The sequence below is a fragment of the Camelina sativa genome, chromosome 5, assembly GCF_000633955.1.
Source record: "Camelina sativa cultivar DH55 chromosome 5, Cs, whole genome shotgun sequence".
NCBI classification, from domain to species: domain Eukaryota; kingdom Viridiplantae; phylum Streptophyta; class Magnoliopsida; order Brassicales; family Brassicaceae; genus Camelina; species Camelina sativa.
In genome coordinates, this window is record NC_025689.1 from 32,176,110 (window position 1) to 32,193,419 (window position 17,310).

The window sequence follows — 17,310 nt, forward strand, 5'->3', positions numbered from 1 at the left end:
ATAATCTCATGTTAAAAAAAAGGAATGAACGATATTTAAAAAATCCCTGAAATTACTGCGTGTTAAATGCGCTGTCTTTATTTATTTATCCTTTTTTTAATTTTTAATCTCTGCTTCCCAAATTTTGGGCTGCTATGACTATGATGGATGGATGATGAATCCTCCTCTCTCTAACTCCGAAATTGAGAAACCCATCTCGCCACCAGCTTTTCTCTTCTTCCTCTCCCCCCCCATATCTCTCTCTCTCTCTCTCGATTCTTTCTTCTCTCTCTCTCTCGATTCCTTCTTCTGTGCCAGCCTCACACAGATCCGCGATCCATTTTCCCTTTTTCCAGCCAGCAGGTTCGATTGATTTTTATTTGTTCGTCATTGAGAATCAGATTCATGTGTTGCGGTTATTGTGTTTTGATTTCCTTGTAGATCTGAGTGTATCGTTCTTAGATAACTTCAGCTCAATTTGTGATTTGTTTCGTTTTGATCGATTTGCAAATCTCCGAATCACGCAAATCAAAAGTTTCAAAAATCATGATGTTTAGAAGCTGCATTTCTCAATGTTGTTCCTTCTTCTCATTTGAATCCGAATTGACTTTATTGATCATTTGTCGGTGGGTGTTCAATTTGGAGATTTTTTTGTTTGTTTGTTTGTTTCGCGGTGGATCTTTTCTTTCTATAGCCTTAGATGATGTACATTAGGGTTGATCACATTCACAACATCGTTATGTTGATTTTATTTGTGATTTCTATTACCTTTATGTGTTAAGGTTGCTTAATTTAGTTCATTGTTTATTAAAGCTTCTTTTATACTCATGTTTTGTGGTCCTACGTTGGAATGTTAGATTTGTTTGATTTCTTGTGAGTTCATGTTTTCAGATGGCTCATTCTTTTACTATTTTTGGTGATTGATGGTTCATTTTGACACTGAAAGCTCTTTTTACATTGTGAACAGGTTTATAAAGTGCAGTTAGCGCATTCCCTATATAAAAAACAACTGTTTCACTATTGGATATGAAGAAAGCATTTGGTCAAACTGTCAGAGACCTGTAAGGATTGGAATACTTTGATTTCATCTTGTTAATCCATCTGTGGACTATTTATTCGAGATGTCTTATAAATTCTTTCATCCAATTGCTTTGTAGCAAGAGAGGTGTCAACAAGAAAGTGCTTAAAGTACCTGGAATTGAACAGAAGGTAAACTTTGCTGTTTTTAGCCTTTCATGATTGAGTCAGTCAATTTTTTAATTTAAGTTTTGTGAAGGTTGGATTATATTACTGGAGAGGCTTATCTTTGGTTTGCACTCCTTCTATTAGGGAATTTTATATGAGATTTTCCATATATGCTTCACTTCGTTTGTCTCTCATATTTGCACTTCTGTTTCTTGTTCAGGTTCTAGATGCTACCAGCAATGAGTCTTGGGGTCCTCATGGATCACTTCTTGCGGACATTGCGCATGCCTCGAGAAATTAGTAATTTACAAATACCTTTGTCATGTTCTCCTTTTCTGTAATATTATTATCTTATGGATGAATTATATGTTTTTTTTTATTTCTCATGCAGCCATGAATACCAGCTGACCATGGGAGTGTTATGGAAACGTCTTAGTGACACTGGAAAAAATTGGCGGCATGTCTATAAGGTAAAAGAAATATGAAGGTCTAGCTTGTTTTTGATATGCTTATAGTGCTTTGGCGGTGAATGAAACTAATTTCTACTGGGTTATCTCTTCTCTACTCTCCAGGCATTGACGGTCTTGGAGTACTTGGTAGGCCATGGATCGGAACGTGTCATAGAAGAGATTAAAGAACGTGCATATCAAATTTCGGTAATGACTACATACATAGTAGTAATTTATTTTGGATGTATTCAACAAGAGCTTTGTTTGGTATCTCAGCTGTTGGTATTCTTACTGATGAAGTTTATCCCTTTTTTATGTGTCAGATATTATCCAGTTTTCAGTATATTGATTCCAGCGGTAAAGATCAAGGTAGCAATGTCAGGAAGAAGGCGCAGAGCCTTGTGGCGTTGGTAAATGACAAAGAAAGAATAGCGGAGGTCAGAGAGAAGGCTGCTGCTAACAGAGAAAAGTACGTCTGCTTCTTGTTTCTCCAATGGGTCAAATTTATGCACATTTTTTTGATTAAAATTGATGCCTTGGAAGGATCATAATTGCTATCTATGCTGCCTAGCAAAGTCATGAATGCAATCCTTCAGCATTATGAGCGTCTGTTTCTTAAAAACCTTTTCTCAGAGAGGCAACACATTTCCCAAAACCTGACATTTTCGTACTATAGGTATCATAACTCAGGTGGGATGCATAAGCCGTCAGGAGGATATGGAGACAAATATGATTACGAAGGCCGATATGGAGACAGAGATGAAGAACGAAGTAGTTATGGAAGAGAGAGAGAATATGGTTACAGGGATGATGATAAAAATAGTCGTGATGGAGATCGTTATTCTAAAGACTCTGAAGACCGAGATGGAAGAGATAGTAACAGGGATGATGAATACCATGGATCAAGAGGTAGGAGCTCAGACAGGGAACGACCTATTGAGGATGATGGCCAATCGTCATCAAGGTATGTTGATTTAAATTTTTGATCCCCCTCTTTTGAACCGAAGAACTAGGGAAATCTTTTAGGTGATCAATCTAACAATACCAGAATGTGTAATAGCTTAGTTGTCCTTGATGTTAAAAATCTCGTTCTGAGCACCATACCAGAAATTTGATGAAACATTTCTCTTTTGAACCGAAGAACTAGGGAAATCTTTTAGGTGATCAATCTAACAATGCCTGAATGTGTAATAGCTTAGTTGTCCTTGATGTTAAAAATCTCGTTCTGAGCATCATACCAGAAATTTGATGAAACATTTCTCTTCATCCTGTAGGGACAGTGGTGCACGAGCTGATGATCATTCTCAAGATGGGAGGTAATTTCCAGAGACGTACTAATTTTGGATGGTTTTTCTAATTGTATTTGGCAGTGTTGGAAAAAAAATGTCAGTGCTTACTTCTTACTTTTGGAATTTGATAGAGGGGGGATGGAGAGGAAGTTTTCTGAACAAAATATTGGTGCTGCCCCACCTAGTTATGAAGAAGCTGTCAGTGAATCACGGAGCCCTGTATACAGTGAAAGGTGACAATTCTCTTCACTGAAAATTGAGATTAGCTGTTCTGAATTCAAATGATGAAGCATTTTAAAATTTCTTGATTCAAGGGATGGTGGAGAGACACCACAAGTTGCTCCTCCTGCAGCTGCAACTTCGCCTTCTGCTGAAAACAGCAGCGTGGACATCAAAACTGCTGGTTTTGTTAACGGATCATCTCCTCAGCATGTTGAGTCTTTTGATGAATTTGATCCACGAGGTTCAGTTTCAGGTACAGAGTTCTCCATGTTTGTAATTTTCTAGTTTACATTCCTTAGCAGCATAAGAATTTACTGTCACTGATAAATGATATTTAGAGAATGTTAAAGACTTAAAGTACGTTATTGCGACGTATGGGATTGTGTTCTNGGTTTTTCTAATTGTATTTGGCAGTGTTGGAAAAAAAATGTCAGTGCTTACTTCTTACTTTTGGAATTTGATAGAGGGGGGATGGAGAGGAAGTTTTCTGAACAAAATATTGGTGCTGCCCCACCTAGTTATGAAGAAGCTGTCAGTGAATCACGGAGCCCTGTATACAGTGAAAGGTGACAATTCTCTTCACTGAAAATTGAGATTAGCTGTTCTGAATTCAAATGATGAAGCATTTTAAAATTTCTTGATTCAAGGGATGGTGGAGAGACACCACAAGTTGCTCCTCCTGCAGCTGCAGCTTCGCCTTCTGCTGAAAACAGCAGCGTGGACATCAAAACTGCTGGTTTTGTTAACGGATCATCTCCTCAGCATGTTGAGTCTTTTGATGAATTTGATCCACGAGGTTCAGTTTCAGGTACAGAGTTCTCCATGTTTGTAATTTTCTAGTTTACATTCCTTAGCAGCATAAGAATTTACTGTCACTGATAAATGATATTTAGAGAATGTTAAAGACTTAAAGTACGTTATTGCGACGTATGGGATTGTGTTCTGATCTGAGTGTTGTCATTGTATAACATAACTTCATGTTTTCTCCAGCAGCATGTGTACCTACAGCTGGTGCTTCGGCTCCTGCACCTAGCCCACCCACAGTGGTTTCTACTTCTGCCATGTCTGCCCCAAATAATGCTGAAACGGATTTGCTTGGCTCTCTTTCAGATGTATTTTCACCGAACCCCTTGGCTATTGTAACATCTGATTTCACTTCTGTTGAAAAAAATGGACAACCAAACACTGGTCCAGCTCCATCGTTTTCTACTTCTCAGTCATCACCTCAGGTATACTGGGCCTAACCAGTTATGTTTGACGTTTATTTAATGGTATTTATCTTTGGTATGTTACTGGGTTCAGCTGGAAACCCTACTGAATGCTGTCTTTATCCTTTGCCCTTTGTGCAGTCTTTTGATGATCCATTTGGTGAATCTCCTTTCAAAGCCATCACTTCTGCTGACACTGACCCAAGCCAACATCAGAATTTTGGAGCGCCTTTCCAGTCAACACCACCAACTTCAAATCCTGACAATGGGCATAGTTTTGGTTTTGGGGAAGCATTTACAGCTGTACCAAATCATGAACCTGGCGTTCAAAATATGCAAGCTCCACCGAACTCATCTGTCTTACCTCAAGAGCAGTTCGATACATCGGAGAGCGATATTCTTGCTGGCATTCTCCCGCCATCTGGACCGCCAGTTTCTCTGTCTCCTCAACCAAATTCAACAGTGCCAGCATCTCAATTTCCTACCAACGGTAACTCCTATGAAAGTTATCATCATCAGGGGGCACTTACAGATCCAAACATGCCAGGACAAACTCCGTTTGGTCAAGCTTCACAACACTATAGCATGGTTTCCCATTCGCAAAATCGTCCTGAAGGTATGCAATTCAACAATGGAGGCTTCACGCAACAGCCAGGCTATGCAGGTTCAGCAAATTCTCAACCTCCACAGTATACTCCTGGTTTATCTCCACACCCAACAAGTGAGAGTTTTCCTCACCAACCAGGTTCTGCCACCTCATCAAGCTCGCAAGCTCCTTACGCTACTACATCCAATGCACCAGCTGGTCAGTTTGATGGTGGAAACTTTATGACACAGCAACCTTATGACGTGACACAGAAAGTTAATGGTGCCCCTTCTCATGTACCACATCGAACTCAATCTGGACCTGTTGCGGCATACGGGAATAATAACAATGTTGTTGGAGATATGCACCAACCTGGTTCTGCCCCCTCATCAAGCGCGCAAACTCCTTACCCTACTACACCCAATGCACCAGCTGGTCAGTTTGATGGTGGAAATCTTATGACACAGCAACCTTATGATGTGACACAGCAAGTTCATGGTGCCCCTTCTCATGTACCACATCGAACTCAATCTGGACCTGTTGCGGCGTACTGGAATAATAACAATGCCGTTGGAGATATGCACCAACCTGGTTCTGCCCCGTCATCAAGCTCGCAAACTCCTTACCCTATTACACCAAATGCACCAGCTGGTCAGTTTGATGGTGGAAACTTCATGACACAACAAGCTCATGGTGTCCCTTCCCATATACCACAACGAACTCAATCTGGACCTGTTGCGGCGCACGGGAATAGTAACAATGTCGTTGGAGATATGTTTGCACCAGCTGGACTAAGTTCCTTGGAGACTTCAGCATCTCAACCATCTCTCACACCTTTAACAGGAGCAATTGAGATTGTTGTTCCTCAAAGTCAGAAAAAGTTTGAGCCAAAATCAACCATCTGGGCTGACACATTAAGCAGAGGGCTGGTTAACTTCAACATTTCTGGACGTAAGTCTTGTAATATACAGTCTCCTATTTCATAAAGCGTTTACGAAATTTCTGACGTCGTTTGTTGACTGTGCAGCCAAAACAAATCCATTGGCAGATATAGGAGTCGACTTTGAGGCGATCAACAGGAAAGAGAAACGACTAGAGAAACCAACTACTGCACAACAGCAAGTAACATCAACTATCAACATGGGTAAAGCCATGGGATCTGGTACTGGCTTAGGCCGTGCAGGTGCAGGTGCTATGAGACCTCCGACGAATTCAATGGTAGGCTCAAGCATGCCGACGGGCATGAATGCTGGTGGCTACGGAGGTATGAACCAAAACCATCCAATGGGAATACAGCAAAACCACCCAATGGGCATGAACCAACACTACCCCATGGGCATGAACCAAAACTACCCCATGGGCATGAATCAAAACCATTCCATGGGAATGAACCACAACCAGCCAATGGGAAACCAAAACTATCCCATGGGAATGGGGATGAACATGGGCGGATACGGTCAAGGCTATCCGATGCAACCACAACAAGGAATGGGCATGGCTCCTCCTGGTCCACCACAAGGCATGACCGGTGCCTACAATCCGATGATGGGTCAAGGCGGTTACAACCCTCAGCAGCAGCAACCTTATGGTGGAGGAGGTTACCACCGGTAAGATACGAGCCAATCATAGTTACCCTCATTTAATTCATCACGATAGTAAAAAAAGATCCAAGAACAGAACTCAATCATTGGACCTGGATTTGTAAATTTTTTGGTCGGTTCAGGTAAGTTGGGGGTTTGGTCAGTCATATTATTGGATTAATACCTCGGCTGTTTTTACAAAAGAAAAATATAATAATTGTCGACCGATTCGAGTTTTTGTTAGGAAATTTGTAATGGGTAAAAAGAGAGAGAGAGACATAGGCGCACAACCTTCACTCGGGTTACGCTAATATACATATGTATTTTTTGGTANTTTCATAAAGCGTTTACGAAATTTCTGACGTCGTTTGTTGACTGTGCAGCCAAAACAAATCCATTGGCAGATATAGGAGTCGACTTTGAGGCGATCAACAGGAAAGAGAAACGACTAGAGAAACCAACTACTGCACAACAGCAAGTAACATCAACTATCAACATGGGTAAAGCCATGGGATCTGGTACTGGCTTAGGCCGTGCAGGTGCAGGTGCTATGAGACCTCCGACGAATTCAATGGTAGGCTCAAGCATGCCGACGGGCATGAATGCTGGTGGCTACGGAGGTATGAACCAAAACCATCCAATGGGAATACAGCAAAACCACCCAATGGGCATGAACCAACACTACCCCATGGGCATGAACCAAAACTACCCCATGGGCATGAATCAAAACCATTCCATGGGAATGAACCACAACCAGCCAATGGGAAACCAAAACTATCCCATGGGAATGGGGATGAACATGGGCGGATACGGTCAAGGCTATCCGATGCAACCACAACAAGGAATGGGCATGGCTCCTCCTGGTCCACCACAAGGCATGACCGGTGCCTACAATCCGATGATGGGTCAAGGCGGTTACAACCCTCAGCAGCAGCAACCTTATGGTGGAGGAGGTTACCACCGGTAAGATACGAGCCAATCATAGTTACCCTCATTTAATTCATCACGATAGTAAAAAAAGATCCAAGAACAGAACTCAATCATTGGACCTGGATTTGTAAATTTTTTGGTCGGTTCAGGTAAGTTGGGGGTTTGGTCAGTCATATTATTGGATTAATACCTCGGCTGTTTTTACAAAAGAAAAATATAATAATTGTCGACCGATTCGAGTTTTTGTTAGGAAATTTGTAATGGGTAAAAAGAGAGAGAGAGACATAGGCGCACAACCTTCACTCGGGTTACGCTAATATACATATGTATTTTTTGGTATTATACATCTTTTCTGTAAGACATTTTCCACTCACGTAACAATAAAACAAGTCTTTTCAATAGTTTATACTAGTTGGTTTGGTAACGTGAAACAGAGAGATTACGAAAAGCCAAAAGAAAAGTGCAAAATACCTGAAAAAGAAAAAACTAGTACCAAACTATGTACTTGTAAAACTGTGGATTTGTTTTTGATAAAGAAGAACACAACTGTTACAAAAGAAAATAGCAGATAATCTATTATAGTATGATATGATTGTTAAAGAATCTAGTTAAACCAGTTTGTTTCCCACGTATCCTCGGAAGAATTTTCATGATTCTAGATGGTGGTAGTTGCCAACGTCTTCAAATGAAGAAGAATAGAGAGAGAGACTTGGAAAAAGTTGGTACTATCGCCAACGAAATCTAGTTGAACCAATTCATATTCATTCGTCTCGGTTTGTTCACTAAACCAGAGAATACCAAACAAAACCAGCTAAACCGTACTAAACTGATGTGACATACACACACAACACAAGTCACAATTGGTCGTATGTGAGTTTATCATGAGCATTAAAGAAAAGAATCAAAAGAATATCCATCCTTCTATCATTTTTATTCATTTTTTTGAGATAGAAAAAAAGATAACGAAATATGAGATTTCCATAAAAAAAAAAAACATAAGAAAAATACCAACCACAACAACCTTTCCCATGATCTGACCCAAATAGATAAAAAAGAAAAATCATCAAAATCATCAAAATTGCCATTACGACAAAAAAGGAAATAAAACAAAATAAAATTAAAAAATAAAAAATAAAAAGGCTGAAAGTTTTCTGAAGTCTCTGGCAAAAATTTTTAATATTAGAAGAGAGAGAGAGAGAGAGATGCGACAGTAAACATAAGAAAAGACGACCAAACAAAAACGTGATCAGCGACGACGGCCACGAAGACGGCGAATATTACGGCGTACGACGACTATTACGATTGACAGACATTGAGATTTCAGCTTCTCCGATCCCGTCCTCTGTTTTGTGTATATAAATCATGGTGATCGCGGCGGCTGCTTCTTCTTTCTCTCTCGGTACGTACTTCCACCAATTTTTGAGATCTCTCTCTCTTCCTTCTTGTTTCCCTCTGTGTTGTTCATTGACTAATCTGAAGTTAGTTGTGGAAGATACAGTGCATGGCTGAGAGAGAGAGACGAATTAAATTAACCCTTTTTCTCATTAATGGCGAAAAAGCATTCCTTTTTGCCTGATTGATGCAAAACTCGTTTCTTTTTCTTTTTTTTTAATCCGAATTAGTTCTTGAGCTCGATCGTAGATTCGTTTCTGGTGTTAATCTCTGGCTTCTCAGATTGTTTTCTTCAAATCTTTTTATTCTTTCCTTCAATCCTTGACTTTTTTGGCGTTTAGCCTTCTCTGCTTTGAATTTAACAAGAAGGAGACCTGGGAAATTTTATTTCTGTGTCAAGTTTTGTTTTTTTGTTTTGTTTTGTGACTAATTTTTTTTGTTGTCGGGTAAATTAGATGTTAATGACATTAATTAGAGATCTTTAAATCTGATCATTTAACACTCCAAAGTTCTCTTCTTTTTAATTTCTGTAAATTTGGTGGCGGCATTGAACATTCTTTGTGTGTCTTCTTCATCAGGAGGTCCATCTCATTGCCATCAATCTTACGCCGATGAGTTCTCTTCCTCCATGCCTTACAAAAGAAACGGCAGCACAAGAAGTCGTGTTTTTGATAGATGTTGCTCTGCTAATCTCTCTGTTTTAAGGTATTATTAGTTATAAATATGTTACATGTATGTATGTCTGTCTATTGATGTCTCTGCAGATGACCAGTTTTGTTTATTAACTGATTTATCTCTAATGTGTTTTTGATTGAAGTTTGAATCTTTATCATCTTTCTGATTGTTATTGTGTTTTCCCCTATTTAGTTCCAGATGCAAGATTCCTTTTTTCGGATCAGCATTTCATGTTTCATCCGGTGGCCATGACCTTGGCCTCACAAAAGTTTCTGTTGCTGCTGATTATTCTGATTCCGTTCCTGATTCATCTTTCTACGGCTATCATCCTCTAGAAGATTTGAAGCCGTCCAAAAGAGTGCAGGAGACAAAACTCTCCCCTGCTGAAGTAGCAAGGACTACTGTCGAGGTTTGTAGCCCACAAACACTAGATACACATGATGTTGAGTGTCATATTAAATAGAAGAATGTGGGGTTTTGCTATTTTGAGTTTGCATATGAAGAACATGGTTTCCCTTGTAGGCTAACAGCAGTGCGGTACTGGTTTTTCCTGGAGCTATTCACTGTGAACCACACGATCATACTTCATGGTCCGACTTTAAGTATGTTATTGATGAGTATGGAGGTTAGTCTTAAACTTATCGCTCGATATATTTGATATCTATCGATCACTTTCTTTCTCACTAGCATCTTTGCTTTTCCCTATTTAGATATCTTTTTCGAAATTCCTGATGATGAGAACATCTTAGAAGATCCTGGAGCTAGTAATCCAGTGGTAAGCGTGTCATTGACCAACTAGAATGTCACGTATTAGTTTGGTACAAGCACAACGTCCAACACCTATTAACTGGAGTTTTCATCACATACTTGTAGAAAGCCTTTTTTGGAATGGATGTCCCACGATACGAAAACACACGGATCCATGAGGAATATAACATTTCGGACATTGGTAATCTTGACCAAATTATTTTTGATGACCATTATTTCGAGGTAGGTTGAAGCTATTTGCACTCTCTTCGTTTTCTTGCAAAACATGTAAAGTCTCTTGTCTTATTAACAACGGTCTTTTCTGATCTACTTTTAAATTTTGAGTAGATTATGGATTCTGAAGCTAGAGATATTCCGGTCGATTGGGGAATGCCTGATACCTCCAACGCGGTTCATCCTATTTACTTTGCCAAACACCTGTCCAAGGTTATATATCTATACAATCTGCAATTGCATGATGAAAAAACCTTTAAAAAAATGACATATTTAAACTTGGATCGTTGCAACAGTTACCGAACCGAACCCTCTGGTACTGCAGATAAGCATTATATTTGATACATACTGGTCTTGCATTGCATTGAATATGTCGTTGAGTTGGTATCTCTTGTCTTTGCAATCATGCAGGCCATTAGCATGGACTATGACCGGAAAATGGACTATCCGTCTAATGGTGTATCCATACTCGGATGCCTTAGGCCCGCTTTCCTTGACGAGGAATCCGATATAAGAAGATTATTTACTTCGGAAGATAGAGATAACTATAGCTGGGAGGTTCAAGGTCCTTTCACATTTTCTTGACCTCAAAAAGCTGTTGTTGATTTTGTGCTTGTGAATAGTTCTGTTTGACATCTTGAATTTCTCTCCCTTTGGATATATCTTCAGGTGATGATAACCCAAGCAGTAGTTTAAGACGTGATGATAGCGATATGAGTTCAAGTCTATATAGATTAGAGATTGTGGGAATAGAGCTTCTCTCCCTCTATGGAGCAGAGGTATGTTTTTGCCTCGGTCTGTTCTATTTCTCAATTTCCTTTGCATAATTTTCAGGTCATTTGGATGTAGACAAAATTTTCTTAAGATATGGCTAGCATATGATATAGTTGCTTTGCGACCACAGACTTACAGACGACCTGTCATTGTTTCATCGTTTTTCCCACGGTCTCACACTGTGCGTTGATGTCTAGATTCTTTGACTATTTTCAGTCTTATATAAGTTTGCAAGATTTTCAAGATGCCGAACCAGATATCTTAGTGCACTCTACTTCTGCAATCATAGAGCGCTTCAACAACAGGGGAATTAACTCCAGCATTGCCCTGAAAGCTCTATGCAAAAAGAAGGGTCTTCATGCAGAGGTATTGTATCCAAGTCTCTGAGTATAATCTGCAATACGACTAATTACTAATACCGATCCCGCTGTTACAGTTCCGGATTACTTAGCTACCACATTTTGTAACCCAGTCTGCTACTTTGCGGTTATCTCATGCAGGAAGCTAACCTGATCAGTGTTGATAGTCTTGGTATGGATGTGAGAGTTTTCGCAGGTGCACAAGTCCAAACTCACCGTTTCCCTTTCAAAACCAGGGTGAGAGGATTCTCAGACTAGAACATCAAACAAAGATACACCTTTTTGCAACAAGAAAACAGAATTCTAAGGAGATTGATATGGTAATGCTTCTCTCATCATTGTTTGTGACAGGCTACAACAGAAATGGCAGCAGAGAAGAAGATCCACCAGCTACTATTCCCTCGTTCACGCAGAAGGAAACTGAAGTCTCATGACGAGAGTTTGAATGATGCATATCGTTAAAAACCCATTCCTGACTAAAGTCACGAAACCAAAGAACAAGTAAACAGAGAAGGAGCTGTTTAGCCACTGGATATGTCTGGTACTTTCACGAGTTCTTTGCTCTGACGTTTGTGTACATAACGATGAGCTTTCAAGTCACCGTACTAGAGCTGTGTGGAGATGTAGCCTCTTACGTTGTAGTAGTGAGTAAAATAAATTAAACCAAGAATAAAGAGAAGTTGATACAATTGATGTAACTTCTATAATACGTCCAATGTTGTTCTCACAAGGTAAATCTTCATTCGTTTTTTACAACTAAGATCAAATAAAGCCCCTTTTCTCTTTATTGTACCAATTGTTACAGATGAATTTGTAAGTTCCTTTGTTTTTTCTGGAAGTAATAATCTCACAGTCGATGACATTGAGAAAACCCGCTGTGGTTAGGATCCCGGATCACCATCCTCGTCGATCAACTTTTTCCGCTCAGCCTCCTCGTCAACCGCCTCTCCACTTCTGTGTTCCTCAAGATCCTTTTCCTTACTGAGAAAGATTGAAAATAGGAAAAATGGTGAAGAATAAGTTCATTGATGATTTGTTTATTGTACTTGATGAAGGCATGTGTACAGAACAGATATTGTACTAGCTTGAAGAAAGATTAGAAAAGACTGTACATTGAGTATATGATCAGTCCTATAGCTGTAGTAGCAAAAGCCAAGAAGTATAGCCAGTCCACCTGACATTAACATACATACATAACCATGGATCTCATCAGCTGGTTTCTACAGACAGAAAAGGTAAATGTTTCCTTATAATATAAAGTGAGCTATAACCTTCTCATGGTATGCGAAAATGCGTATCATAACTGCCCACATGTCTGCTGTGAGCAACGAGAGGTTGAACATTGTTGAACCATTAGTCTGAGAAGTAACATATTGCAAAAGATGTTACAGTCTCAGAGACATGGGCATGCAAATCAAAGAGTGATGGAGGTTTTGATCATATGTTTTCAACTTTGTCTCATACCTTGAGTAATACCGGGACTAATGAGTAGAACAGAAACGCTGTGAGTGCAAATCTAAGGAAAGGAAAAACCTGAAACGGCAAAAAAAATTGGTTTGCAGAAATTGGAAGGCTAAGGGATATAGCAAGAAACTTACAGCTCCAGTTGACCAGTGAATCGCTGTGAGCTCACTACGTTCAAATATGCTTCTATGGACAAATCAAGGAATAACCTCATGAATTTTCCTGAGATGAGTCTAAGAAACAGAATACTCTTAGTCTTGTGGTCTAAAGGATACATCTGAATGGCACTAATAATGGCACCAAAAAATCCCAAAAAGGTCATCAACTCAATTGTGTCTCCTCCATTTTTCTTCACAACGAACTCCTATAACAAAGGAAGAATAAATTTACATTTCTGCGCGATATAACAACATCTTCTTGTTTGTGGACTTGCTTACCTCAGTGGCATTACTGACTGCATATAAGGTTGCCCCAGCTATGACAAGAAAATCTCCTTTGATAGGATTACTTCCTCCTGAAATAACCATCATTAAAATGCTAGAATCGAGTTTATCAATGAATCTGCAGTTAAAAAAAACTGACTCAAGAATCAATTTCAAAACCATTACCAGCTCGATCCCCTGCATGAACATCTGAGAAGACTACCATAACAACACCAACAATACAGATAACCACACCACTGATCTTCATCAGTCTGTATTTTGTTTTCAGGAAAACCCAAGTCAAGACCAAAACGCAAGGGATCGCCCAGCAGTCCAATAGCATGACACTTGTCAACGATGTGTACTGATAAGCCTTCACCACTGTAAAATCAAGGCAATGGATTTTTTATTTCCTAGTTTCATAGTACTAGTCAGGGTTAAAAGCCACAAAAGCTTGACATAGGAAGAGCTTTATCAGCTACAACACTCACCAACAAAATTCGCCTCCACATCAACTAAAGCAAGGAGGAAATAGTAATACCATTTCACCTACAATTTCGCATAGAATATGTTACTAAATAGACTACAGATACTTCTTTTTGGCACACATTGCTTTTGAAACTCAACAAAATCCAATGTTTCCAAGAAGGGAAACTGTGCAGTTACCTCAACACAGAGTTAAGCCAATGTTTCCAAGAAGAGAAATTCAATACTGACCTTAATTTCTGGTCTTCGACACAGCATAATACCTCCATATATGATTGCCAGTAACACATAATTTAGGAATGTTTGCGATGTTGGAACATTGATCCCTGTTCACAAATTTTCAGACAGATCAAGAAAGCTGCTGGGTGTAATGGTAATAATAAAGCATAAGCTAAAAAACAAAGAATCTTGAACCTTTCCTAGCGAGCTCAGAAGATGTAAAACCATTAGAAGTAGAAAGAAGTGAGAGGAGCTGTCCCAAACCAAGGCCAATCAAAGTCTTCTTGGTTCTAATCTCCTTGAAATTGACACCTACCACCATTTTCTCTCTCTCTTCTTTTAACTCTACTTGTAAGAAGTCTCTCCGGTGTGAAGTTACGGTGAATGTAGTAATAGATAACTATACAAATATTATGGATCAGATCGGAGAGCATAGGGAGGAGACTTTAACTACATTCAATGATGAGTGCTATGTCTCCTTTGTGAGCTGTTGCCTTATTTTATATATCCTTAATTTAGTTGGAATAGGTCTTGCCGTCTTGGGATTGAGATAGTCATTTATAAAATGTTAGGTGATATATAGTATTTATATCTTTATAAGAGAAACAAACACCATTTGAAATATCATATTACAATTAGCAGTACTCAAACAGTCAAACTATATCTGCATCAAATATTTAAAGCCATATTTTGCTTTGCAATTACCAAATCTTGGGAGAGAAATATACAAACTTGTCAAAGTTTCTTCCCGGGAAAAATAATATTATATCTCACAGCCAATGACATAAATACATAAAACCCTGAGGGCATTGATTAGCTATAGGTACAGAGTTAGGTTTCAGGTGGAAGCAACTATAAGGCTGCTGCGAAGTGACTCACCATCCTCCTCATCGAGAAACTTTCTCTGCTCACTTACCACTTCCCCACTTCTTTGTTTCTCTTCATCTTTCTCCTTCCTGAAAATATCAACAACGGGGTATAAACAATGGGTGAAGAATACTGCAGCTCTCCATGTATTGTATACCACGGGTACAGTGATATTGTACTTGAAGAAAGACTAAATAAGACTGTACATTGAGTATATGAGCAGTCCAATAGCTGTAGTAGCAAATGCCAACAAGTAGAGCCAATCAACCTGACGTTTAACATACATACAAAACCATTTTGATCTAATCAGCTGGTTTCTACAGACAGAAAATGTAAGAGTTTTCTTGATGTTTGATACAAAAAAAAATGAGCAGACCTTCTCGTGGTAACCAAAAGTGCGGATCAAAACAGCCCACATGTCTGATGTGAGCAACGAGAGGTTGTAAATTGTTGCACCATTGGTCTGAGATGATCATGTTCAAAAGATGGTTATATATATATTTAGAGACACTGTCATGGAAATCAGAGTGTTTGATCATATGGTTTCAGTTTTGTCTCATACCTGAATTAAGACTGCGACTAATGAATAAAGGAGAAATAACGCAAGAGCGACTCCAAGGTAAAGTAAAATCTGGAACCACACAAAAAGTACAAAAATGATTTTAAGAAAAGAAGTCCTTTGGTTCGCAAGTGTGGCAGCATGCATGCTTACCGTCTCAGTTGACCAGTGAATCTCTTTGAGCACACTACGTTCCAATATGCTTCTATGGCCAAGTCAAGGAATATACATATAGGTTTAAGAAACATAAAGAAGTATTGGTCTTGTTGTCTGAAGGATACATCTGTACCGCAGCAACAATTGTGCCAAAAATTCCAAAAAAGGCCAATACCTCAGTCATGTCTGTATTCTTCACAAGGAACTCCTACAAAAGAGAACCAAGGAGACTGGAATTCAAGTACACTAAAAAAAGGTACTTTTTCGAAAGTGAGACTTTGTTACCTCGCTGACATCACAGGCAGCAGACAAGGTTGTTCCGGCTAGAACAAGAAGATCTCCTTTAACAGGATTACTTCCACCTAAAAAGCCACCATATACATATGCTTGAATCAAGTTTCTTGGTGAGTTTGATTACTTGCAGGCTTGAAGCCATGGTTAATGAAAAAAGGGACCATTACCAGCTCGATCCCCTGCATGGACGTCTGAGAAGACTACCATGAGAACACCAACAATACAGATAACCACACCACTGATCTTCATCAGTCTGTATTTTGTTTTCAGGAAAACCCAAGTCAAGACCAAAACGCAAGGGATCGCCCAGCAGTCCAGTAGCATGACACTTGTCAATGATGTGTACTGATAAGCCTTCACCACTGTAACGAAATTACATTGTCATGAAAACGCAGGATCAGAGACAAAAGAAAAGTTTTTTGTTTTTTGTTTTTTTTCTCACCGAGAAAGTTTACTTCCACATCAACGAAAGCAAGGAGAAAATAGTTATACCACTTCACCTACAACAATTTGTGCATTGAAGATGTTAGCAACACTTTCTAGTTAGAAAACATAATAAGAATACTCTGTTTTGGCACTCAATATAATTTATAACCTTCAAAATACAAACTCTCATTACATTTCCTATAAAATATACAAAACTCACACTAGAAAGATCAAAGATCAATAATTCCCCCAAGAGGAAGAAAAGCAACAGTGAAATCTTAAGTTTCCAAGAAGAATACATTACTGACTTTGATTGCGGGTCTTCGATACAGCATGATACCTCCATAGACGATTGCAAGTGAAAGATAACCCATGAACGACTGTGTTGTTGGAGCGTTTATCCCTATATATAAAAGTTTTCAAAAATGTTAATATACATATGAAATGTAGTATTAAAGAAAAGATGGGTTTCAAGAAAAAGGTGAACCTTGTCTGGTGACCTCAGACGCTGAAAACGCAAGAAATGTAAAGAGAAGAGAGATGATCTGTCCTAATCCAAGTTCAATCAGAGTCTTCTTCGTATTCATCTCATTGAAACTGAAACACACCATTACTGGTTTCTTCCTTCAATCCAAGTATCCAACAATCCCGTGAAACCAAACTTTAACTGCAGAGGAGAGAGAAAAGTCTTGGGGAGTCTTTAATTAGTTTTGTCGTCGTAATAAATGGATTTGTCGGCAACTACATGACGTTTAAGTGACCATTATAGAGTTCTGTGGAGGAGATGCACTGTTTGTAGAATAACCAG

General features: G+C 39.1%; 4 protein-coding genes across 6 annotated transcripts; 2 read left to right on the top strand and 2 right to left on the bottom strand.

The window, feature by feature from the left end:
- On the top strand, positions 125 to 6,737 carry LOC104788168 (clathrin interactor EPSIN 3). Of its 2 annotated transcripts, none has more exons than XM_010513875.1 (14): positions 125 to 342; positions 947 to 1,040; positions 1,137 to 1,188; positions 1,385 to 1,464; positions 1,556 to 1,634; positions 1,737 to 1,820; positions 1,937 to 2,082; positions 2,290 to 2,577; positions 2,888 to 2,929; positions 3,034 to 3,135; positions 3,217 to 3,377; positions 4,115 to 4,353; positions 4,474 to 5,869; positions 5,946 to 6,737. In XM_010513875.1, the coding sequence occupies exons 2-14, from the start codon at positions 1,006 to 1,008 to the stop codon at positions 6,527 to 6,529; spliced, it is 3,288 nt and encodes a 1,095-aa protein (XP_010512177.1). In that variant the 5' UTR covers positions 125 to 342; positions 947 to 1,005; the 3' UTR covers positions 6,530 to 6,737. The 2 variants fall into 2 exon arrangements, with proteins under 2 accessions (XP_010512177.1, XP_010512178.1); XM_010513876.1 differs by having other exon boundaries at positions 4,118 to 4,353.
- LOC104788171 (uncharacterized protein At3g49140) lies at positions 8,575 to 12,396 on the top strand. Its single transcript, XM_010513879.2, has 12 exons — positions 8,575 to 8,827; positions 9,399 to 9,525; positions 9,688 to 9,904; positions 10,018 to 10,120; positions 10,206 to 10,270; positions 10,369 to 10,485; positions 10,591 to 10,689; positions 10,888 to 11,041; positions 11,146 to 11,255; positions 11,467 to 11,616; positions 11,751 to 11,846; positions 11,961 to 12,396. The coding sequence occupies exons 1-12, from the start codon at positions 8,791 to 8,793 to the stop codon at positions 12,069 to 12,071; spliced, it is 1,386 nt and encodes a 461-aa protein (XP_010512181.1). The 5' UTR covers positions 8,575 to 8,790; the 3' UTR covers positions 12,072 to 12,396.
- LOC104788170 (solute carrier family 35 member F1-like) lies at positions 12,280 to 14,709 on the bottom strand. The gene is made up of 11 exons (XM_010513878.1): positions 14,396 to 14,709; positions 14,213 to 14,307; positions 13,987 to 14,044; positions 13,682 to 13,876; positions 13,511 to 13,587; positions 13,349 to 13,437; positions 13,208 to 13,259; positions 13,074 to 13,142; positions 12,881 to 12,967; positions 12,722 to 12,783; positions 12,280 to 12,590 (listed from the first exon to the last, which is right to left on the bottom strand). The coding sequence occupies exons 1-11, from the start codon at positions 14,520 to 14,522 to the stop codon at positions 12,491 to 12,493; spliced, it is 1,011 nt and encodes a 336-aa protein (XP_010512180.1). The 5' UTR covers positions 14,523 to 14,709; the 3' UTR covers positions 12,280 to 12,490.
- On the bottom strand, positions 14,862 to 17,306 carry LOC104788172 (solute carrier family 35 member F1-like). Of its 2 annotated transcripts, none has more exons than XM_010513882.2 (11): positions 16,990 to 17,306; positions 16,811 to 16,905; positions 16,519 to 16,576; positions 16,244 to 16,438; positions 16,068 to 16,144; positions 15,908 to 15,990; positions 15,780 to 15,831; positions 15,630 to 15,698; positions 15,444 to 15,530; positions 15,274 to 15,335; positions 14,862 to 15,156 (listed from the first exon to the last, which is right to left on the bottom strand). In XM_010513882.2, the coding sequence occupies exons 1-11, from the start codon at positions 17,111 to 17,113 to the stop codon at positions 15,039 to 15,041; spliced, it is 1,020 nt and encodes a 339-aa protein (XP_010512184.1). In that variant the 5' UTR covers positions 17,114 to 17,306; the 3' UTR covers positions 14,862 to 15,038. The 2 variants fall into 2 exon arrangements, with proteins under 2 accessions (XP_010512184.1, XP_010512183.1); XM_010513881.2 differs by having other exon boundaries at positions 16,802 to 16,905.